At 44.4% G+C, this 25,418-nt stretch overlaps 1 protein-coding gene across 7 annotated transcripts in view; it reads right to left on the reverse strand.

Annotated features, from left to right (window-relative positions):
* NRG1 (neuregulin 1) overlaps positions 1-25,418 on the reverse strand; it is a 452,970-nt gene that overhangs the window by 161,439 nt on the left and 266,113 nt on the right. For 4 of the 7 annotated variants that reach the window (XM_064642122.1, XM_064642120.1, XM_064642119.1 and 1 more), the window contains exon 1: positions 17,324-17,546. The exons of 2 other annotated variants lie outside the window; for them this stretch is intronic. In XM_064642122.1, the coding sequence (XP_064498192.1) occupies positions 17,324-17,531 (208 nt within the window). In that variant the 5' untranslated portion in view covers positions 17,532-17,546. Of the gene's footprint in view, positions 1-17,323; positions 17,547-25,418 lie in introns of those variants that run through there. One more of the 7 variants, XM_064642121.1, reaches the window with a different exon arrangement.

Below are 25,418 nucleotides of genomic sequence, written 5' to 3' on the forward strand. Positions count from 1 at the left end.
ATCTGTAACCATCACAGACCTGTCTAGGGCTGACTGAATACACACCAAACCCAGCATATAATCATGGAAGTCCAAGTTTCCATGCCAAGAAAGGCAAATAGCTCCAGGGCCAGGTGCCCTCTTTCTTGCCATATCTTCATCTAATCTTCCTGAGCAGTTAAAACAAACAAACAAACAAAAAAAAAAAGTGAAGTTTTTAATTTCTTGGTATTTATTAGTCCTTGTGAGATGGCATTGTTTTGATAGTACTAAGAGGTCTGACAGCTGTTAATTGCCATGGCTTGTTTCCCCAGACTTAAACACAGTTTAAGTAATTAGAGGGAGAACTGACTTAAACAGGAGGTTTTAACCAGCCTTTTCCTTTCTATAACCCATTCTTTCTCCAGAAAAAGAAAAAAAGAAAAAGAGAGTAAGATTCTCACTGGTCGCTAACTCTTATTTGTAACTCTTATTTGCTAACTCTCGCTTGTAATTAAACATACCTCTTATTCTCAACTTGATATCTTAGTTTTCCAAGCTCTGAGGATATGCTGTCTCCACCCTCCATTTGTTTAGACAGTTGCTTCACTGAATATATGCATAAACACCCTAAAAGTTCTTACATTTTTGATTTTACGCTGGAAAATAATGTATTATCTGATATATTAATCTCAGTGATTATTCTCCACAGGGATAGATAAAGATCAAAATACAGAATTATTAGCTGAATATGCTAGACATATAGGAGAAAAGCAGAAATGTTATTAAAATGTGTTTTGAATTCACAATCAACAGACTCACTAAACAAGTAAGTACTAAGAGTGACTTTATGAATGACATTTGACTATGGTCATAATGTCCTCAAAAAAGGAGGGCACCTCAGTTTCAAGCATAGATTGGGAAGAAAAATATGGGTTTTTTTCCTGTTTTAACTCTTATTCAGCAACATCATTATGAAAAAACTTAATCATCACATTGAATTAAATGAAAAACATTACAAAACTGCCTTTTTCTCGATCAGCAAAGCAGATGAGTATAGCATTCAAAAAAGATCTCAGGAAAACAACATTTCTACACATTTAACCTTCCATGTGGGGAAGCTAGTTCATAGGATGGGATGTGAATTTACAGAGCTTTGGTTATTTTGCACTCAGTCATCCCAGGCACTGAATTCATACAGGCTGGCGTGGCTTACTGCATTTTAAATTGGAGTATCACATTAGAAACCACTAACACAAATAGGGCTTCACCCACAATAATGAGTCCAAGTGAATCAGAGAGAGGTACAGAGAGTTATTCACATCTCACGGGCAGTTTAGCAGAACTCTTGTACTGGATTCCTTCTTATGAGGTGTGATGTGAAATACTGTAAAACTGGATGGCTAGGCAGGGAGTTGTCCATCAGGGTTAAAATTCAAGAAAATTGCTCTAAGGCAGGCACATGGGATGTGGGAGGACAGCAAAGCTCAGGAAGAAAAGACATCACCCTTAATAGAAGTCGCGGTAGACACGTGATGGGATAGCTGCACAGGGAGTGTTTGGAGTAGGAACAGCAAATAAAAGGAGAAAAGCTCAGCAGAACTCGCAATCAGCATAGTTTTCTTCCCAAGCCTCAAGATTCATTTCTATCCACACTCAAACCCCATATCAAGACATGACAAGTGCTGTGTAATGCGACTACTCTGCTCTCCCACATGTGCAAGGCATCCTAGGCAACAGGGTTCTCACCAGAGGTAAACTGGTGCATCTGGGTGAGGACTCGACTTTTGGCCATTTTCCTTGCAAACTGTTACTTGACCTTCAGCAACATTTTTGCACAACCCATCTTAAAGCACTCCTCTTCCACTCCTGACAGAAAGGCCTAGCCTGTACACCCCACGGTGAAGGGTCTAGACAAGTCCCTTTGCACCTCCCATGACACGTGAGTGTGGCACAGCACAGACTGACACACAGGGAAGCACAGGCAGGCAGGGGACTTGCATGAGCAATTAATGAGGATTCACTGCAGGTGTGCATTTTTCTTGGGTTAGTTAAATCCAACAAAACATTGAAGCGAACATGTCCCTTCCAAATTTGGGGGTCTTTGGTGTAATTTGCTCAGAATGGTGCATCTCTGAACAGGAGCCTTCGCTCCAGGCCTTCCCACAGTGGAACTCATTCGCTTTAAATGTTAATATTTTTGAGTGCCTTGCCTGGACCATCTGTAGGACTGATCACCTGGAGGGTCTGTGCAAAGCAACCATTTGGCTGTAAATTCACAGTTTAGCCGACCAGTTTATTCTTGCAGATATTCTTTGTGTCACCGGTCTGACACAAAAGCCCGATCAACTAAATCCCCACCCCCACCCCCCCCTTCCTTAAACGCTCGTTCGAAGTTCTGCTGTGGCAGAACATGACATACCGCAAAGGTTCTGGCTCCCAGCTCTAAAATAATTAGTCTGGGGAAATTAAACCGGCGCTCTCTGCGCACCTGCGGCTGGCTGAGCTCCCCGGCCCGACCGCGCTGCCTCTCCCACACCACAGCCGTGACCGCGGCTCCCCGGGCTGCCCTGCCCAGGGTGCAGCCTCCCAAAAACCTGTCGGGGAGGGGGGGGGGGGGGGATGGTGCTGTTTCTCGTGACGCTGAATGGAACCACTGGTTTGGCAAAGAAGCTGCTCGTGAGGGTCTCTGCTTAGGAGATTTATGTTTTAAACAGGCAACAGCTAATATCAAGGGGGAACAGATACATTACCAGCAAGTCATTTCCAAGCAGCTAATAACTGTTTCCCTACCCACCAGATCCTAGGATGCATTTTCAGGTTTAAACATAACGTATACATTGTAAATAGCGGAAACATCTGGGGTTTATTATAACACCGCTTTGCTAGCCTTGGGCATTGTACAACTCCCGCGGGCTACAGTTCACCCTTGACCTGCCAAACACGATTACTCTACTCAGGCAACTTCCCCTGCTCCGCAGCTGCTTGCCTTCCCCTCCCCTCCCTACCGCTATCATTGCAGCTACCATCCTAGAACAGCCAGTCAGAAACTTGGGTTGCTATGGTCACTGCGTGGAAACAGCGTGGCTGAAGAGGCGAAGCAAAGACGATGAGGATGGCCAGTGAAGCCATTTTGCTGAGAAATCCGGAGGAAGTAGGGCTGCCCAACACGATCTGTACTGACAATCTTTTTCCTTCCCCCCACAAAGCCACCTTCTTCTCTGTTCTACTCATCCCACCCTTGCTGCAGGTCTGCCATGGCTCTGTTTCCCCCTTTCCCTCCAGTCTCCCAGTAAGCCAAAAGTGATCCTGTTCCTCTCCCCTACCCCTCCTGCAGCCTTATCTCCCAAACAGGTCTTGCTTCTCAGGCTCTCTGCTCTCACCCTCCTCCCTCCTTTTTTTGCTCTCCACCAAGGACCTCTCTCCATTCACTCATTTTCCACTGCTTGATGTTCAGCCCCACAAATCCCAGTTCTGTCCCTGCCCTGCTTTTCCACCAGTTCTCACCTCCCCTTCAACACGGTCCCAAGGTGACTTCTCCCTGCCTTTATGTAACAGCTCATGTGCAACCACAGCAGCACTGCAGGCTGGGTCTCTTGCTTCCCCTGGCTGGGGCTAGAGTCTTAGACCAGGCTCATTCCCTAGCACAAGAAAGGCATTTTAGGGCTGTTAACACAAGAATAGACTGCGAAACTTCAGCTGAACTAACGCAGAGCGTGAATCTAAAGTGCTTCAGTTACGCTATGGTGGGGACGCATCTTAAGAAATAGTGATCTTGGTTCTGTCTGGTCTAGAGCTAGGTTAAAAAATAATAACAAAAAAAAAAAAAGGCCAAAAAAAGGGCAAATGGTGATCCAATGGCTTAATGTACGCACTTTAAAAGCTCACTTGGATGAGCTTTCCAGGTGTCCCTGCATAAGCAGGCCACTGACCATAGACTGTTGCTTTCTGTGCATGCACAAGCAGTGCCATTTTTGCCTCCAGCTGATTCTTCCTGCTCAATGCCTGAACAAGTGTGTAGGGGACCAGTGCTAAATGGTGCTGTTCAGAAACACAGCAGAAAGAAAACACAACCTGTGTTTCCAGCAGCCCCGTCTGCTGAGGAGCAGACCCAGCAGCCTCCCACACGAGTCACGACCAATTGCAGCCCTGCTTACAGCTTAGGGGAGTGTAACACCTCTCTCATGAACCTTCTGTTACAAGTAGCCTCCCTGAGAGGTAACAGCCATTTCAGCAACAGCAAATATATTTGAAGGGTGCTACCAAAGCTTTTATGCCGCCCCTCCTTGATTAAAGCCTACTGACTGATGCTATATCCACCCTGACCCTGAGAGATTAAGTGCTGATTACAGCACTGGGACATTACCCCCATTCTATCCCTTCTCTGTAAAGTAAAGGTAAATTTATGAAAATGAATATCTGAAATGCATTGCCTTTTTAAAGTTTTATTACTCAGTAGCCTGGTAAAACCCTCTTAAGAAAAAATGATATGTAGCATTGTCTTCTTATTTTTTTTATTTCTTAATTTGTTAAGTTCAATCTACTGATCAATTTAAACATCATCCTAGAATTATGCTATGGTAAAACAAATGCACATTTAGAGAATAAATGGAATTGATTCTCTTCTAGAGTAAAAGGCCTTACTAAATGAGGTATTTAAATATAACCTCCAATCCTTCTCTAAAGAAGCACCTGGTAATTCACTTTTTGGATCAAATTGCAACTCCAAAAAAACTTTATGACCTCATGTGGTCTTTCCACCCCCACATTCCTACCTAGAAACATTATATACAGCATGCTTCAGGCAAGAGCTGAGTTAGAATGCGGATGGTGGTTCTGGGGAAAGAGATGTAGCAGGTACAGGGCAGCAGCAGAGCGCTGAAAACATAAGAAATAGGCAGCTGCATAAGGAAGGATGCCCTGAAATGCTGACACATTCATTCCTGGTCAAGGGCATATCCTCCACTCTGGCTTGAAAGATCCCACACACCCAACATTTTCCCTTGTCAAACAGGCCCTCAAACCTGTTCTTCAGTCTGTCCTCAAGCATGTTTCAGCACATACAAAAATGACCATGCTAATCAGACAAAAAGCTGGCCTAGCCTAGGACCCCATCTCCAGCTGCAGCTGTGTATGGGTGACAGGGAAAAGAAATAAAAAAAAAAAAGTAACCAGAAGTCATTGGCTGTGATGCCCTTGGCCATAGCAACGCCCTACAGGTCAGCAAGCTGCAGTGAAAGGAGTGCATTATATCAATTTATTTGCTAGTTAGGTGAGATTCTTGGGAACCTTTGTGGTGTGAAGCAGATGCAAAAGCTGCCTGTTGCTCCTCTGATAGGACGTGGAAGTGGATGGGAACCTTGACAGGCTCCTCGTGGGATCTGGCTCCAGTGAGATGGGGCTTTACGCTGGAACAGCGATTACAAACTTCAGGCATTCTTACTGGACCCACATGTACCCTGTTGATGGTCAGGAGAAGGATGTGCAAGCACTGGGAGAGTAATCCTGTCATGCTTTTTATCTTATCTGCTCCCTGGTTTAGAGCCAGCAGTCACCATGGTTTTGTCAATGAAAACAGCCTCAAAATTAACTTCAGCTCTAAATACCTCAAGTTGTTCCTTATCCCTCAACTTTGAAGTGATTTATAGTTTTTACCTGTGCCTGGGGTCTTTGGCATTGATCTGAAATGGGCTGGATTTTGCCATGAAACTGATAGTGAGAAACATGAAACAAGGCAATCCCAAGGCTGCTTGATATTTCTTTAATTTTTCAAGGCAGTTGTTAACTTTAACAACTACAGCTTTAAAAGAGAAGAAAATAAAAATCAAAGTGAATTCACTATTCTGGACATTTTCACAATTTCCTGCTGAACTATGGTGGGGAGGTTTCTGCTTTTCTATGAAGACCTTCTTTCCCCACAATATCAAGTGTGCATTTGTTCCCGTTTGTAACATTAATACAGAATTAAAAGGTTATTTGGGAAAATGCACTGCTTTCTCATGGCAGCTTTCAACTCTATTCTTTAAGGCCAGCAGTGTTTTCCAAATTTGTGCCATCCAGCTGTTGGTATATTTCACATGACCACTCTCCAAGGAGGTCTCTCCAGGAGCTCCAGCATTTTTATGGAGTCGTGAGTTTAAAATGGCTTCGAAAAGAAGCCTTTTCTTTTCTTGACACTTCCTCAGTGGAGAAATTCTCTGATGCAATATAACTCTAGGAGGTCTTGAATACTTAAAATTAATTCCTCTTTTGCTGCAGTTGTGATGGACCAGAATGTATGTGTGTGCAATTCTGAATAGATGTTTGCACTGATACTGCTCTAGCATGACTCAGGGAGGGAGGGAAGAGTTTGCCTTCTCTGAGTAGTTGAGAGTAGAATGAGAAACAGATGTCACCTCACTGATATAAACAGGGTAAGGTGAAAAAGATGCCAAAAACACCTCCAAACATACATGTACCTGATTTCACACATCAGCTGAGTTAGCCATTAACCTCGGCAGCAAACATTAGATATTTAATTATCTTTTTCTGCCTGTCATCTCTAGACTAGGAGACATGATACAGTGCATTATATCAATTTATTCCAAACACAGTTTTTGCAGGGCAGAAGTCCACTTGTTATTCTCAGTTTAAATAATTTGCAGTGTCATTAACTTCATTTTTACTTGGCCCTTTTGGGACTTGCCAAAGGACTCCTGCCTAGAGTTTAAAATACACGGTTACCTGTGTAGGGTGAGAGAAGGGGAAACCTAGCCCTAGGCATGGTATCCTCTCTGCACACAGCCCCAGCCAGTTCCATTTACTAGAATGCTTAGGTAATTGCTCAAGTTTAAGTCTGCAAATACTCCCAATGATGATGTTCAGAGAGTTTCAATACACTCCTTACAGATCAACTTGCTTGTAAGTAAGCTGGAAGATCGTTTTCTTTTCAGGACCTAACTGTCAACAGGACAGAGTGATACACAGACATGGTAATCCCAGAACTGCCTCTAATGGGTGAGAGGGATTGGATAGAAGTTGCTGGTGATTTTGAGCCAAATGCCCAGAGGAAGAAAAGTTTTCGTCACAGACTTGAGCAGTGAAAAAGGCACAAGCAAGACAAAGACAGGATGCTGCATGTAGCAAAATCACATATGCAGTAGAGGGGGGACCTTAGCTCATAGACAGAACAGTGGACCCAACCCCTCCTACCCATTACATGTCCTCCTGCCATTTCATCTCATTGTCCTACTGTTTCCCTCTTGCTGGTGCCATAGAGGATCTTCAGGCAAGCTCACTGTGGCAGCAAGCACTCAGCACAGCTTATCACCGCAGACAGGTCTGACCTGTTGGCAGTCAAAAGGGAAACAGACACCACGGCCTTAAACTACAGCCCCTGGACTGAAGGAGAGCTGTACAGCCCTAGCAGCTTACTTCAGCTTTGATGGCACTTGCATTCAAATTCAACTTGAGGTAAAATCATGGAAGCCTAGAGTGAACCATGAGAAGCATTTAAAAATCCACCCTGAGACCAAGCCACCCTCAGCCACCTCTGGTGCCCCGGGAATCTCCCTACAGCACCTCCCCTCAGGAGGAAGCGATGTCACTGGCAGCAGCTGTGCAGTTAATTCCATACAGTTAAAACAAAATGCCTATATGAAGCTACTTCTCTCTGAAGAGCTCTTAGAAATTATATCCCCTCCCTTGCTCTTTTTTTTGGAGAACAGTAAAGATGGCATCTCCATAACACCAAGCTCTGACTTCATCCTGCTGTTAGGTACAACTCATACTGCAGCCAAAGATCTGGCTTGCCTGGAACCTGCCTGGAAACTGGGGGTAGCCTCATTACTGCCATCAGCTTCAGTCAGGTGTGAGCTGGAGAAGGGACGAGAGCAGACAGCATTTTGGGGATGGAAGCAAGAACACTGGCTGCTGAGACCAGTGGGTTTTGACATTTATGGAACAGAAGAGAGCCTCAAGAGAGACTTTGTAGCTTGGATGAGTAATGCTCATTTTGTGGTAGGAGGATCCCTACAAAGAGGCTCCTCACCCAGGTGGTCTTCACTGTAAGAGTGAGGACAGAATGGGATGAGAGACACCCTCACTCACAGACGGAAGAAATAAGCGAGGAATAGTAATGCCAAATATCCTCAAAATGGTCCTGAGTTAAAAGGACGGTTATCTATTTTAAATCCCTCACTCTGACCTTATTTCAAGATCCTCCCTGCTCTCCTTTCAGGCTGTTGCTCTGTAATAGTTTCCCAATTTCTGACCTTGCTGGCACTTCATACAGTCAGGAAAGCCCATGTTCAACACCAATTTCACACTAGCTGACAGTCAGTTTCTTTTTTCCGCAGTTCATATGATCATCCAGCGCTTACACTTAGCCTTTTGCACATTTGCAGTACCTTCTTACATGCCGTGAACAACATGCTTAATTAAAACTCTTATGTAGATCAAAGGGTACCAACATAAAAAAGATGCAACCAGGACTCCTGGAATCTATGACATTAAGTCTGGCAATAATTTGCTCGGAAGGTTGGTCAGACTAGAAGCCTCTAACTCAAAAAACCCCTCGCCCAATAATTTCTGCATTCATCCCACAGCTTTTTGAACTGTAGCATCTTTCAAAAATTATGGCAATCCTCCTCTCTCAGATGCTGTGAGTAACAGAAATCTTCCACACATCCAAGCAAGTTCTTCCTCTGCACAACTACCTTCACTTCTAAAAGCAGTGCGTTTTAACTAACACCACAAGTGCACTGGCAGTTGCATTTATCCTCTAGAGCTTGACAGAGGCACTTTATACCTCTGCATTTCCAGTCCACCCTTTCCAAGAACAGGTCCAACTAGCAGCTCCCGTGTTTTGGGTTTGCTTTTCAAAAGCTTAAGTAACTTCTCCTACAGCAGCTTCTCTTGAGATGATCAGGACACTGTTGTAAAGGTGGTATTGGTCACTGCAGAAGTGCAGCAGAGGGCACAAACAAGAAGGAAGCACAAGTTGCCCTAGGACATCAGTTTTCACAGGTCATAGTATTCCCAATGGAATGGGGAAGCTCTGCATGGGAAGTTCCTCTTCTGTTCTTGCAATGGGACATGCTGCCCTTGGAAGCAGCCTGAATGAAAATTTTTTCTAATACAGCCTTCTCTCTTAAGGTCTCTCAAATCCTACCAGTGACTCCCCCTGAACATGCAAGCCTGACACAGTGACACAATTGACATCTTCTCTGATGCCCTTCATCGCTATATCCTCCCTGTAGAAACAGCTCCTGCCACAGACGTGGCTGCATAGTACCAGTGGGACAGCAATGTGCATGCTAGCTAAAAAAACATCCCATCTTTCTATCTCCCCTGCAGTAGACATATCAAGAATACACACTGTCCTACAGGAAACCCATTTTCACAAAGGGAAAGGAATCTTTTTGCACACCGTAAGACAAAAAAAAGAGGGGCAAGTGACAGGTTTGTGATACCTATATGTTATTCTTATCTCTAGAATGGCCACATGTCAGAAGATGTGGTAGTTTGAAGAAAGAGATTACACTGAGAGTCAGGAGACTTTGGTTTCTGTGCTGAGTTCAGACTGTGATCTGTTGTGACCTTGGACATGCAAAGACTGTAGGTTGATAGGCAACAGGAGCTTTCTGTCAGACTGAGGTTGTTCCACAGAGGGCAGTTTGAAGGATATCGATTTCAGCAAGAGCTCGAGGACTATGATGATACAAACAATATCAATTTATTTGGCGCAATTCAAGACTACATGCAAAAAATGTATTCACAAAATAACAGGGCCTGTTTCATTTACTGGCATCCGTTCCAAACATAATGCAACAACACAGAGCAGTTTTCGGTCCTGTTTCATATACAGGTGCAATGCATTGACAGAACAGCACCTTTTTATTCTTGTTTAAATGCAGTGGACTTCCCCAAAGAAAAATTGAAGAGTCTGTCACTGTGGAAGCCAACGATCCCACTAAAACATCACATCTGCACACACACACACACACACACAGAAGATGTCCCAATACTGGATTTAAAATTTAACTCTTCTGGCAGTAATGGCAGTGGTAGGAACCTCTATCACCTCTGCAACTGGATGTTACTAGGGACTCTGTTTAGTCATATCAAATATGCATTCATGCTTCTGTAACTGTGTTCAAAGGGATTAACCATTAGCCATAGAACATGGCATGTGGCTGACTCAAGGGTGAAAGGAAAGCTATTAACGCTGGAGAAAGACACTGAGCAAGGCTCAGCCTGAGTCCATGTCTGAATGCCAAGCCCAAACTGCCTGACCTGGATTCCCCCTGCTTACAGAGGTGGAAGGACCATCAGCTCATAAAACCTGAGAGATGCACGGAGAGAATGAGGAAAGACTCCCAAGTGACCTGTCACAAATGGATTAACTTCTCCCTCTTCCTCCCTCACCTGTGAAGCCTTGGTTGTCAGAGCTAGGAGTCAAATGGCCCATAGTGAACAAACTACATAACATGGTCAATTTCCCCCCAAATCTAATGCTCCCACAGAAAATCACACAACCAGAAATGCAAAACCAGATACAAGTAGTAATCTGCGCGCAAATACAAAACTAGCAGTTACTCCAGGCAGGAGGTTATGTTAAAGATCTCTATCAGTCCCTTGTGAAATATCTTGCCTTACTTTCCTTCCATTGTTTTTGCTCTTCATTAACGGAAATAGAGTAGATGGGATAGACAGGGAGGAGAGGGAAAAAAGAAGGCAAAGGATTGGAGGGACAAGAGGGTAGAAAGAAGGATGGAGAAAAGAAGGGAGGGAGAAAGAAAAGGATGGACGAAGAAAAGGACAAAAAGGCACAAAAGGAAGACAGTGGGACACATGGCTGGAAAGGAGGAAGGGAGGAAAGAAGGGAGGAAGAAAAAGAAAGAAAGCAGAAAGGAAGAGAAGAAGAAAGGGGTGGAGGGAGTGTGGGAGGAAAGGACGAAGCGAGAGAATGAAGGAAAAGAGAAGAAAAGCATGCTCATGAACATCCCTGTGACCTCGCACTTGATGGTTTCATACTCTGATCTCGTGACATCAGAGCAGAGTGTTTTCCAGGACTTAAGTCTACCAGTCTACCTGCACATCCACTGAGCTACAACATAACAACAGCCTTAACAACCCCAACTTGATTTTCAGGAGGCTGCCTTCCAAGCCGGCACCCTCACATCGACTTCTCATACCAGCGAAGCTCCATACGGAGCCAGAGGGCTGAAGAACACCCTGATGAAGCTCCCATACGGCTCGGCACAAAGCCCCGCAGCCCCGGGGCCAGGGTCGGCGGGCACCCCACGGTCCCCCCGCTCCCGCGGGCACAGCGCGCTCCCGCCGCTCCCCCTCGCGGCCGCCGCCGGCACCGCCACGGGCACCCCTCCCACGCCCCTCTTCCCATCAGGTCACCGGCGGGTGCGTTCCCCTTTCGCTATTAGTTCGACTGTTTTCGTTATTTTTAAAGCAGCGCTTCCACGGGCGCCTCCGCCTCTCCACTCCGTTGTGCATCCCCGGCACCGCCGCCGTGACTCTTCCCCTGCGAGTCTGCCGCTGTAGGTTTCCTAGGGCGGGAACAAGATCCCGTCCCCGCGCCGAATCCACGACTCCGGGCACTTGAGGGAGCAACTGAGGGTTAACTGAAACACCTCAAGCACATTCAAGCAGCTCTTTGCACAACTAGCATGACTCATACAAAATACTGACACTTGGTTTGTTTTCTTGTATCATAACGGAACACGATAAACTATCAGTACTGCTAAAGGCACATTCACCCTTGTTACTTTTGGAATGTTAGCAAAACACTGATTTGGTAGGAATTCATAGCATTTCCAGATCCTGACACGCTGTGACACAATTGTTCGTTGCTGTTTTGCTTTTGGTTATAACCACCTGCCTCGAAGGACTGTCAGATGCTTACAGATAGGTTGGAAAGGGGGTGTAGGGGAAGGGAGATGCTTGGAAGAAAGTTTTCCACAGCTCTGCACTTAGCTCGCCTTGCTTCGAGAATAACAAATTGCCACGTAGTTGCCTAAAGTAGAACGTGTTGTCAAAGATGCTCAGTAGCTTCTCCTGCGATTTTTGTGGCTAGACATTCACAAACTGAGCATCCAAAAAGTTTTTGTGCAAACCTCGTGACTTTGACTCAATGGAGGAGATTAAAAGTGAGCTGCTCCAAATAGTGAGGGTTCAAGTCTTCTGAAATATCAGCTGCATAGGATCTTTTTTTTTTTTAACTTATGAGTGATGTTTTAAACTATCTCACTCCACCTTTTTTTCCTTCTTTTTCACTTACTGCCTTTCTAGAAATCCAAGAAGACAAACTCAGATTTAAATCAGCTCACAAGTTTTGCCACATTTTAAAATCCTTGCACATCTTAGCAGATCTTGTTATTTCTGCACCAAACAAAAAAAATTTTGTTCATCTTTCCCCAGCTATCAATATTTGCACAAAGTTCAGTACAGTTTCTGGGTTTATTTCACAGCGGGAATATCTTTCTGTACACATGAAGGATTTGCTGGACAATTGTACTGGTATGTCCTCACAATTCTGTTTGCATTCCCATGGCTGCAGTCAAGTAGTACTTGTAGTGTTAAGTCAAAAAAGTTTGAATGGTGACTAATCTAATTTATTCAAAAAAACATGAACACATTCACATGCTTTTTGAAGGATTCACTCTCAAAAATGTTCTGAAGATTGTGTGAAATGTTTGGGGCATTTAGGTATTGCACACAGGTAAAGGGACTTTCCTCCCCCCAAAATGTACATGCATACCAGCAGCACACAAATATTTTGGCCTGGAAAAACCAGAAGTTGTTACTCCTTCTAAGCAGTAGTTTTCCTCTAGAAGTGGACAGGTTTTACCAGATATCACAGCTTTCAATCCATCTCCAAGGCTCTTGTCTTCAATTAATGCAAAATATTGATTCATCTTCTGATATCTCTTTATGAATATTGAGTATCAATTTAAACTTAGCAGTCCTCAGACTGAGCTTTAATCCTCCCAACCAAGCCCTGACATGAAACTTGGTTTACAATATGCTCAAAACAGTTTCTTCCTCAGACAGCCAAGCCTGCTACCAGGACACACTCAAAGGTTCTGTTCAGTCACACTCATCTCATCTGAACTTTGTGCTGTTTATTCGGTCAAGTAGTCTCAAAGCTCTGGCATTTTATCTAATTCTAAATTAAACTTCTCATAGGAGGTATTTATTTTCTATGTCAATGTCTGCAACCTCTCTTCTCTGGGCTCAGTAAGTGCAGATGTGTTCAGGACAACGCTGCTGAGGTTACCTCACTGAAATGGTGATTGAGACCCATCTTTGAGGCTCTTCCCTCATGAACTGCGTTTCTGCACCAGATTCTTATGGAGCCTTGCTCTTCCTACCACTGCTACTGAACTAGAGAGTGGTTGACATAACCCAAGGCCAGAGTTCGCTGCTCTGACAGTGCTGTCAGTGTTTGCACACAGTCAAGGTTTTTTCCTCAGAAATGCTTGACATCTTCTCACACTTTGTCCTTTCGAGCCCATCAACCTCTCTCTCATCTTCTCTGCTAAGCAGAACCACCTGAAAACTCACATTCCCCACGGTGTCTGGAAACACTTGACAAAGAGGCTGGGCAGCTGATGTGCTGTTACACCACCTCAGTGGTGTACCAGGAGGAATTTTTCCAGGGCTGATTCCTTTCTCTCACTTCAGTAGCCCCACCTTACGCAGTGGGCCCGGTCCAAGTCTCCCTGCTTCTGCTTTAACAACACCCTAAGTCAGGAGCAGTGCCTCTGTGAGGGGAAGACTGCCACCCAACCTCAGCTTTCCTGCAGTAGGTTTCCCTGCCCAGGCTGGATGTATTTTCAGTGTGCTGGCAATGCCCTAGGAAACCCTGCTGGCAGATTTGTTGAGCCTGTCTGCATACTCAGTCGGCATAGCAGTTTGGTGATATGACTTGGAGAAAAACTATAACCTTCTGTCCATTTATAATACTGTCTCCTCAGCTTTCCACCCCCTGTATTTATCATGGTCCAGAGTTCCCTGCTGAAGGAAGGTACGATCACTCTGCACTTGACACAAGCCTGACAGAATCAGTTTGTTTGAGACCACTTATAGCAAGTGGAGGTAAATGTTCTTCTACGTCATTTTAGTGACAAAGAAACCATAGCAATATGGACCTCCCCAAACTTCTGTAACAGAGCCCAGACTTCACCTGCCAATGGAAAACACTAAGATTTTTTTTGGTGTTACCACTGTGCAGGTGAGCAGAGCAGGCCAAAGCCACTTCATCTTTTCTTCCAATAACTAACTTCCTTCTCCAATGGCAGTTCTGGAGTTCCCAAGAGAGCTGTGACAGAATACAGTAAAGAAACATTTTCTCATACACTTTTTTCCACAGATAATAAAGCTGATTCTCAGCCTGTTGACAAGTTACCAATAAGACAATTATTTCAGACCCAGGATTGAAATATGTATGATGTACTTTGACAGCCAAAAGCAGACTAAGTTGAGAGAAGCTATGATCGGAAAAAACAGCACTAAGAAAAAACTGAACACCTGCTGCAGATTTCTGTGCTAGTGCCAGATCTTAAAACTGAGGATTATCTGCAAATCACTGCTTTTTGTAAGGGAGACCATAAGTAGATTCAAGCTACTCACAGAGAAGAATACAACAGAGGGTACAAATCCTGACATAATTCAAATAAAGAAAGTAGGTAACTAAAAAGCAAAACTGTTTCGTGGCCTCTCAGACTGCACGTTCTAAACACACTAACTGATTATCAGGTATGACTGCAAAACTATTAGTGAAAAGGAGAAATTGTTGTCCCATAAAAGTCAGAAGGTCTTCATATTGTCCCTGCTAAGTTTATATAAGTAATAATTCAAGCTCTAATATGCTTGAACAGAGAGAATAAAAGTCCATGACGTGAAATGCAAAGCTGTTCTCTTGCTATATTTTACATTAACCAATCTTTCTGCTCTTTCTCTTCTGAAATATCAGCTCTTGTTTAAAATGCCCCTCAGACCAGAAAATACCCTTAAGTAACAGATGAGATAAAATCTATGTCACACTGCCAGTGTGACATTATCTGATTGTGAGTCAAGTGTACAGTGATGGGTTATGCTGTATTTCATTCTCCCATTAGACAGACTACACGGATTATCTACACATGGGAGCTATCCTGCCACATGCACTCATCTTGGAAGGGATGGGATTTTAATTACATAAGATAGAAGAATGCTCAGTTCTTGCCCACACAGGAAACATTTGACTAGTAATGTCAGGTATGGATGAAGGCGGTACTCTTTCATACCTATAAAAACATACTGGTGTCTTGGAGAACAGAGGTAAGGACTTGCCAGGAAAGTGGATTATTTCTGGTTCAAAAACCTGACATATTTTGGCTTAGTAAGGAACTTTACCTTCTGGATTTTTAGCAAATCTGAGGAGCTGGCATGATGTGAATCCTGCCTGGATGAACCTCAATCTACACTCGCCACCTTTCAGATTTTCGGATAAAACACTCATCCATGGCAGACATGACCAGACCACCAGAAGTGGGCATTAAACACACTTAGATACCTAAACTTTAGGTGACATTTATTTGTGTGGATCCTCTTAACTGTTATTATAGCTCCCCTCATCAGAGAAAAAGACCACGTTCCCCAAAATCTCTACCTAGTTCAGAGTCGACATGGTTGGATTACTCAAAGACTACGTCTTCTGTTTCACAACTCCTTTCACTACTTCCTCAGCAGCCTGCTCCACTGGAAAAAGAAAACTGTCTGCAGAGCCGGGAAAAGAAAGTTTTCCTGCAAAAATGGGATAAGATGCCACGGGACTCTGAGGTGCCCAGTGGGAAAATGCATGTCTCCTTGACAGACTTTTCCTGTCACAAATTGTCCAACTTGTTACTGTCTTCCTGTTTTCTGTCAACCAAAAACATAAACAAAAACCCCCCCAACACTTCAAATAGCCCAGCTGTCACAGATAGATTTGCCAGAGGTTTTAATGTTCCAAGAGGAGGTTAGTTTTAGCAGGAGATACTTACAAATGCTTGCATAATGTAACAGCAAGCAGCATTATAAAAACCCGGTGAAAGAAAAAAAGAAGGTCAAACAAAGTGTTTGTCTCTAGCTTGGCATAACAAGGGAAACTTCCCCTGCTGTACCCAAAACTCGTTTACACCCAGTGCTGAGCAGAGGCTGGGTGAACTGTGTCTCCAAACAACAAAAAGAAGAGGATACATTGGGCAGTGCTAGTTTGTAAAGACTATTAGCCCAAAGGGATACCTTCAGCTCTGAATCACACGCATCCTCCTTGAGGGCTGATGGTTGAAGTCTAGACCAGCATCATATTGGTCACCATGCACTAAGCAAAATTAATATAGGTATATTTAGAAAGTTTTACCCTACTGGGCTTTCTATTAATTCATCTGTATAGGTAAAAAACCCAAAGAGAAAAAAACCCCAAACCCAAACTAGAAAATTGACTGCTTTTCATATGCTTCTTTTAAAACATTTGTCTCCAAACAAGACGGAATTCAAAGAAGCTGGTAAACTAAATAGTAACTGCAGCTATACATTGCTTTTGCAAAAAGCTCAGTGTATCTGTAGATACCACTAGGCTTTCTGACAAAGTAGGTGGCATAATACAAGCTCTCTAGGAAAAGCATCATGAGCTCATATGTGTTGTACAGCACCAGGAGTCTTGATCTTGACTGGAGCATTCAGCTGACAGAAATAAGTAACTATGATGAGTGGGGCAGCCTGCTCAGCTGTGACCCTTCCTTTGGGTCGACCCACAGAGTCCTGCTCCTGGACACCTACAGAACACGAGCCATCAGTGGCATGAATCCTTGTGCTTAATACTAGGGAGGCATAAGAGAAGCAACACGTGCTGCTAAGCGAGCGAAATGTCCTCTCTGATCACCCCCGAGTAATACCTGCAAGTTTAGACAAAATACCCCGCATGAAAGTTTGTCATCTGTTCAACTAAGCAAACTGATTTCTGGGGAAAGGAAGGGACAGAAAACCTGTTTTGTAATAGGAGAGATAGCCTCACGCCCTCCAAAAAACGAAGGGGTGAAAAAAAAAAAAAGAAGAAAGCGACAGCTGACTGAGAGCCTCGCAGGGTTTCGGGGCCCGTGGGAGGGAAAGAGGACAGCAAGACCGAACTGCGGTCGGACAGCCGAGGCACTCCAGGCAGCGCCGCTGCCCGCGCCGCTCCGCGGGGCCGGGAGCTGGGCGAGCACCCGCCGCGGGGCGCGGAGGGTCCGCCGGGCCGGGCCGGGCAGGCGGCGGGGGCCGGGAATGTGCCCGCTACGTGCGGGAGCGGGAAGGGCGCGGAGGCTCCGCGCGGAGCTCCCACCGCACCTGCCGACGGGCTTACCTGTGGCGGACCCGGGCGCCTCGCCCTCCTCCGGCGGAGCGGGCTTCTTGCCTTTCCTCCCCTTCCTGCCGTTGCCGGCTTTTTTCTTCTCGGCCATCCCGGCTCCGGCCGGCACCGCGCTCCCCGTTGCCTCCGCCATCCCCGCGGTCGCCCCCTCCGCCGCCACGGCCGACGCTGTCGGCTCCCGGAGCGCCCGAGGCTCCAGCATCGCTCGTCCCTGCCGCCTGAGACTTGGAGCCGCGAGTTCCTTGGAAGTTTTTGGAAACTCCTCTCCGGGCCTTTTTTTTTTTTTCCCTTCACCACCCCCCCCCCTCCTTCTCCACCCCCTTTTTTTTTTTTTTTTTCCTTTTTCGTTTTTCTTTTCCCTTTCCTTTCTTTCCTAATAATAAAAATAAACTCCAGCCCACGTACACACCCCCTCGGCACACGCCTTACTAACGCCCGCCCCGGGCACCGCTCGCTTGCTCTCGGGAGGAGCCTCCACGGCCCCAGGGCGCTGGGCGGCCCCGGCCCCGGCCCCGGGGAGGGCGCAGGCACCGCGGCCCCGGCGGGCCGGGGCGGGGCAAGGGCCGGGCAGGGCAGGACGGGGCGGTGTCGCAGCCTGGTGCCGCCCCGCCGCTCGGCAGAGCGGGGCACGGCGTGCGGGAGCGCCTCGGGGACAGGCGCGGGCCCTCTCCCGGGGGCCACGGGTGGCCGCAGAGAGGGGTCGGAGAAAGCGAGAGGCGTCTGAGGCGCTCCTCAGGGTGCTCGCACCCTGCCGCTTGGGCACCTGCTTAAAGCTGCGGCTTCCTCTTAACCTGCGAGGTTACCGGCGGCGCCGCTGCCCCCGGCGGCGGGGGATGCTCACGGGAGAGGGGGGGTTTGCAAGAGTAAGGTGCGCTCCCCCACCTGGTGCTTTGCAAGGGGGTCCTGCCCCCGGGGAGGTCGCACTGTTCTCAGTGTGGGTCCGTTTCTACTTCGGTGACTTCTCACGGGGCTGATCCCAGAACCACCAGTTCTCACAACCGAGAGTGTCGGTCAGGTAGAGCTTGGCTGCAGTCCATGGATGAAGCTTCACCCAATACAGCCGTACTCGAGACAGCTGTACAGTAACTGGTAGCAGTGTAAATGCACCAAACTGAACTTCACCGTCATCTGGAAAACTTAAGGAATCTGTATTTAATTGCTCAGGACCATATTCCCTGCTGGTGCAGATAACTGTTATCGGTAGGAGTTGCACCATTAGGTGCACCATTAGGTGGGAAACACAACACTCTGAAAAGTTACAGAACAGATCTGCGCAAACTACTTAAAATCCTGCAATGGAAGGTTTTCCCTGTATGCTTGGAAAGGTCGTGCAACATAGAAAAACAGATGGGATCAGAATCTAAAACTAGGATTGCTACTTTGCAGTCCTTAGTGATTCTTCCTTCTCTTGAGGAGACAGTTATGCATGCCCCTTAGACTGAAAAAAAACCATTTACACTGATCACCATGCACAAAAGGTGCTTTCGAGTTGGTTTTCTTTATTCTTAGATTGAAATAATTCAAAAAATTTTCCCATATCGAGACCCAAAAAGACAAAACACACTGAACCCGATATATACTGGGTTCGTCCTCTTCTTGGCTGAAAGTTTTGAGGCTAGGTTTTTTCAAGACACTCTCTTGCAGCAAGAAGCTTGTGAAGAAGCAGTGGGTAAACATCATTTCGAGTTCTCAGCATTTGGACTTTGAAACAAACAGGAAAAAAACCCCAATGTTATCTCAGTCCTATCACTGTGGTGAAAGAAGAGCAGCGAACTACACCGACTGCAAAACATTAAGTCGAAAAAACTATACTTCCTCAGTGTCCTGGTGATAACAGCATTAGTGAACAAATCAAATCAAGGCGGGGGGAGAGCAAGTGGAGAAGGAAAGACATGGGTACAATTCTTAACGCGAAAAGTTACAGATGCGTTCGAGTCACACTTTGGATTTCTTGAATGACAGCGTTACGACATCCTTTCTCAAACGTGCTGCACCGAAATTGAGGGAATAAGCCCCAGGCAGGGCGGGGAGAAAGGGAAAGCCTCACGGAAGAACAGCTGGAGATGGGAAAGATACTACTGCGGCAGTAACTCGGTATTTCCTTAAGGGGTCACTACTCAGCAAGGAGGGAGCCTACTCTGGCAAAACGTAAGGGACTGCTGGCTGTCGAAGTGTACTTTTAAATAATCTCGGTGTGACCTGGTTTTCTGTACACTGCAAAATCTAAATAATCAAAGTAAACATTACCTTCAGGCCATGTTCATTAGCATTAATCCGTCATCTCAGAGAGTTATCAGCACTGAGGCCCTGCGAGCAAGCCACAGAATGGACCCCCCCAAAGACTCTTTCTTTTTGGTAGTGTGATAATGGGGGAAGACCCCAGCAGCCTGAGAACGCATTCAAAATGAAAGCCTAAGAACAATACCCCAGGTTCCTGAATTCTTGCACCTTTTCTGTTAGAAGTGGGAAATTTCTTGAAAAAACATATCAGAAATGTGCTCTGGAATAAGCCTACTATTCCGAGAAGAAAGGTTATAATTCATTTTAGGCAATGTGTCATAGATCCACTGCAGAAGGGTGTGATTTACTTCTATATACATCAATGCCAAAGAATTAGGCATTGCTTGTAGCACATAAGACTGCCTCTCCTCCTTTGCTATCGACAGCTATGAGATACTTCAACAGAGTGGGTAGCAATTGATTTAACACTATACTAAAATTGCCATTTTACCCCATCAGAACTGTGAGTAGAGAGCTGGCCTGTCAGAGGTTAGTCAGAAAATGCCCTATGTACAACGATCTTCTGAGCTGACAGTTCCTACAGCCAAAGGACACTTCGGACTTCTGGAAATAGAGCAGTGCAACCATGATTTCAGTGGAGTGGAAGCCATAGCCCAGGCACGTTTCCCAATCTCATAAAAATTACACAGTTTCTTGGGGAACAGCAGTCAAACTTTCAGGTACTTTCATGATCATCACAGGACAGGTAAAGGAATGCTGCCTGCTTGTCACAAACACACAGGCAGAGACCACGTATGGAGCTTTTACTCATTCATCTCCTTGTTCTCTCCATCCATGTCACCTTCTTCAGTATAAAAATTAAGATCTGGCTGTGTCCAAGCTCATCTCACTGTTGGTAGCCTGGCTATTCTGGACCTCTGCACTTTGTGAAATTATTTACATCACATGAAGTGAATGCAGAATGTTGCTAAGTCTAATTTTTCACTCATATATATATATATATATACACACACACATGTCTGCAAAATGTAATGCAGGGAAAAAGAGACAGATCAGTAAACAAAAATAAACAAAAAGTGCTCCAGAGTAACAAACAGTTGAATAAAATGTCAACAATCTGAATTTTTTTTGCTTCTTAAGTTCATTTTTACAAATATTCTGGTCATAGAAAAGGGGCCTAATTACAAATACTTAGAAATTCCAATGCCTTACCAAGAGAGGAAAAAACTGGTTTAACACTTTTTATTTTCCTTACAGAAAGTGTACTCATTTAACAAAATAAGTTCCTGAATTAACAATTAAATTCATAGCGTAACCCTATTCTCCATCTTCTCTAAACTCAGGACTGCCATTTTCTCTTTTTCTTCATTTTGTGGTCATTTAAAACCCATGAAGACAGGTAGGAAGACTATCTGCATAAACTGCCTGTTGCCCCTCCATTGGTAGCAAGGAAAGAGTAAGAAAGACCATCCTAAACAGAATTAAAGAGTAAAGATGTATGGTAACCATAACTGTGAATGAAACATGTTCTTATATTAAGTTGGACTCGAAATTCTGTCAGCAGCTGAGCACCAGGTCTTTGACATCAACTCAGCCGAGTCAGGATAACAGTACCTTTTGTTCTACTGACTTTAGGAAGATGCGAATCTTGATTACCCAAAAGTATCCCAACAGTGGTTTAAAGGTCAAGCCAACATCTTTGGCAACAGCAGCAATTGTGACAGGTGATGACGTCCCAATAACGTCTCTTTTCAGGAAATGGCACATTTCAGAGTTGTTTGTACAACTGTCTGTATATATGTTCCTACAAAACAAGACCTGATGGCCTCCAATTTACCAACAGTTTTAACAGACTGAACTTGTGAAACTTCAGGAAACTTTCACAAGATAAATTGGTACTTTAGCATGTAATGTTTCAGAACTTTTTAGATCATCCAGTCACAACTATAAATATATATATATGCACATATATATATATATATATATATATATACACACAATTCTAGCCCCATTAGTGTGCAAGACATTGATGCTGTTTGGTTTGGGCTGAATGAAAAAATATTTTTGTACAATTAATGAGCATCTTCCTCAGAAACACACACAGCCAAAATTTCTACAGACTACTACACTCCTGTAAAATGTCAACAGTTATAACCAGGGATATGGCCTGTGAAAATAACTAAGTAAAAAAGGCATGGAAGGTGAAAATCTATTAATAGGAATAATTTGGCAGTCCCTGTTTGAATCCAAACTACTCTAGCACTGGCAGTGAGGACTGTGAAGACTGACAGCTCTCTCATTTCATCGATGTGACTCCACTGACAAGTGTTCAGTCCAGACATTGTGCTCTCACGGAAAAAAATCCAAATTAATTTTTAAAGTGTATATTGAAACTTCATTCAATTGCTGGGTGGATATTCTAATTCAGGGAAAAAAAATTATGAAATTAAGTTCAGACCAATTTTCTTGGTAAGGTAATGAAGTCTAATCACACTAAAAGCACCTTTGATTAAAAATGCTGAAACAGAACTTTAATGCAGTTTAACAAATTCACATTAAATACATATTTTTTTTGGATCCAGACTGATTTTTCTCTGTTGGCAAGAGTTCAGTGGCCAAATGTGATAATCCCCATTGTCCTGGAGCACTCACAATAGACCAAAAGGTCTTCCAAATTAGACTGGCACACTCTATGCGTAAATCCATGGTTAATTTGTGCCCCATCACAATGAGCACACAGTCCCTATCTTTGTGGTGACTCTTACCAGATCAGATGTTGGTACCAACCCCTTCCAAGCCTGTACCTGCATGCTCAGCAGTCTCAGCCTGTGCTCTGCCCAGTGAGTTTAGTACTGTTATTTCTGTCTCTGGGCCACCATGTCACACAGGTTTGTCTGTATGTCTGTACCTTACCTAGTCTTAACATGATGAGCATGGTAGAATTCTGGATTTTCTGATTCCCTGTGACCTCCCTCTGCTGCCGCAACAAGCTGACCTGTCCTGCAGTAAGCTGACTGACAGAGCACTGGCACCAGCCTGCATCCCTGCCATATTGCAGGACCAAAAATTATGCTGCAGAGAGAGTGCAATTAACTGAGGTCTGTGATTATCCCAGTGTCCCTGACTAAATCACTTGGCTAGTCTGATGGGTCACCAAGGGCTCCACTTTGTGCTGCCCTTTCTCCACTGGCTTTGTGAAGAAAACAGATTCCTTTTGCAATCATCTGGTCCTGCACAAGCACTCTGGAGTGTGCTCTGCCTACACTGCCCTCTAAGGTGTTTACAGCCATCTCCATGAGATTATCTCAGTGGTATGCAATCTCCAAGATATATGATCTTCAAAACACCCCTGTGGCTGTGTGGCAAAGCTACTAGCCTCTTTCCTTACAGAAGGGGCAAAGGAGTTAGAACTGAGAGGGGAATTAGACCAAACAGCTCTCAGCTCTGGAGCTCCAAACTCTTCATGATCTGATCATCAAAACCATATCCCAAGTTAGGCACACAGGCTCCACATTCATCACCTGAGGAGTGCTCAGTGCCTGATGGTGGGAATCACAACTGCCATGTCTGTTAAGCAAGAAACCAACAAAATGTTAACAGTAAAACAAGATTTCTCACTGAAGCTTAGGAAGCTTTCAACTCCATGCTACAAGGAGGTGCATTCAAACAAAAACACCAAAAAAAGAGGAGATGCTATTTGAAAAGGGATGTAACAAGAGACTGTTTCCCTTCTGCCTGTGTTAACAGACCAGTGGTGGAAAATGTCCTCTCCCCAAGAGGGAGAAACCTGAGCTCAGTTCCTTCATCTGTGTAAAGAGATGTAAGTGCACTTCTCTCATCTCTCAGGAGCTAGTCAGGCTCTTAGGCACCTTTGCAAAAAATTTTGGACTGGTGAAAGACTTAGGAGAGCAGGAACTAGAACTGAAACCACCCTTTCTTTCACATAAGCACTCTGATCAGTACTACACTTTTTTACTCAGTCCCATTACGTGATGGGACAACTGCGACTAGACCGACCAAGGATATTCTCTCTTGTCTAAACACCCCAACAGGTCTAGCCCCATGGACCACACATGCAGATGTACATTTTTTGTGTGCATTTCACTGAGAGCTCAGCTAAATGTCCTGCTGTCAAATGCAGAAATTGTTTGGACCGATTCTGTCATTAATATACAAAATGAAGGATGAGACTTCCCCTATGTACATACCTCCTGACACACACATGTTCACAGCTAATTCAGAACTGCCCTGGTTCAATCGGAGCTTTTGCTGCCCATGAAAATCAGCTAGATGAGCACCAGTAAACAAAAATATACTGCATGTGGGGAGACGACACTCTGTGTGGGCTTTGTCTTGTCCATAACTCTTCTTATTTAAATCCCAAGCAAAAATGAATAAATAGAGTGAATAAATAGGTGTACAGTCACTGCAGCTTTGTTTTAAGGTCTTTCATCCAGTGAGAAAATTAAGATGTTCCTAATCAATGCCTGAACCAGTGGTAAGATTCTCTGCTGTGTTTTATCTGTGTTTAGCTCATGCTGTAAAGAGTAGTGTGATTAATTACAGTGACCCTAGTTAAATCTGTGGTTTAGCAGGCATCATATTAAGCACAGAAGTATTTCTATGACAGCTACTTTGCTTAAAGCCAGGCACAGACTTAGGTATCTTTCACAAATGGGGTTTGGGAAAGATTGTTCTTCCGGAAAGTTTTCATGCCTTTTCCTTTCTAAATAAGTGGAACTTTGGATATAGTGTGTCTGATATGCCATTCCTCCTATCAAAGTTTCTCAGCTTCAAACTTCACTGAGAATTTTCTCCGAGTAATACGTTGTTTTCACTGAGTTGCTTCAGAAAGTTGCATGCATTTCCCATCACATCCAAGCAAAAGATAATTTTGGTAGGCTTGCCTCAAAAAGAGAAATATGGTGTGCAGGGGTATCATTTCATGCTGTGAAATAAGGATTGAAGCGAAAGGTTAAATAGGAAACTAGTCAAGTGGTAAATTAAAGCCCGGGGAAATCCAGTTATTTCAAGCCTCAAAAAATGTTTTGAAATTGTGTTTAACACAGTGCACTGATGGGTAGGGTGGAGGCGGGGTGTTACCTGCAGACAGGCCAGAGCAAAAACTATGTATTTGTCTGTTTTGAACCCTGCCTACCATTGTGGGGGGAAATGTACCCCAAATACACCTGGGTGCTCTGTAGGTATCCCAAGAACACAGTACCTGGCTGACATACAGGAGCTGGGAGCATCCATCCTGAAAATTGCTCTCTACATGCCTCATTCTTATAATCTCCTTTAGGAGCCTGCTCCTGGCCAGTATTAGAAAATGGATATTAAGCTGGATGGGACTTCTGTTTGACCCGGAATGACCAGTTCAGTATTCTTTAGCCTGGCATCCCATTAAAAAAGTGTGTAAGGTTTCATGTCACCATGAGGCTTCATTATATTTCTGAAAGCAAGTGGTGAGTTTAGTGGTCTGTGAATGCTGGTTTAGAGTTTATAGGAAACTTGTTCCTTCTTCCCAGGCTAATTAGTTTCCATTCTTCCACATGTGTAGTGAGATGGTGTGAAGTCCTGTTGCCCTACCCTTCTGTCACAGTCAGGGTGACTGAACCCCCATGATCATTGTCTCCTACCTCCTCATTTTGGGGCACCAGAAATTACCAAGCTATACACTTTACAAAAGTTTACCAAGGGGAGGTTAAAAATACATTTTAATTTTTTTTTTCTTTTTCATGGCTTTGCAAAATCATGAACAAAGGTATTACTGGTTGAATACTGGTGGTGAGAAAATTGAATTTAATATAAAATATTGGACAAAGAGCTAAATATAACTTCATTTGGC

This window comes from Pseudopipra pipra, chromosome Z (assembly GCF_036250125.1).
Source record: "Pseudopipra pipra isolate bDixPip1 chromosome Z, bDixPip1.hap1, whole genome shotgun sequence".
Classification (NCBI taxonomy): Eukaryota; Metazoa; Chordata; class Aves; order Passeriformes; family Pipridae; genus Pseudopipra; species Pseudopipra pipra.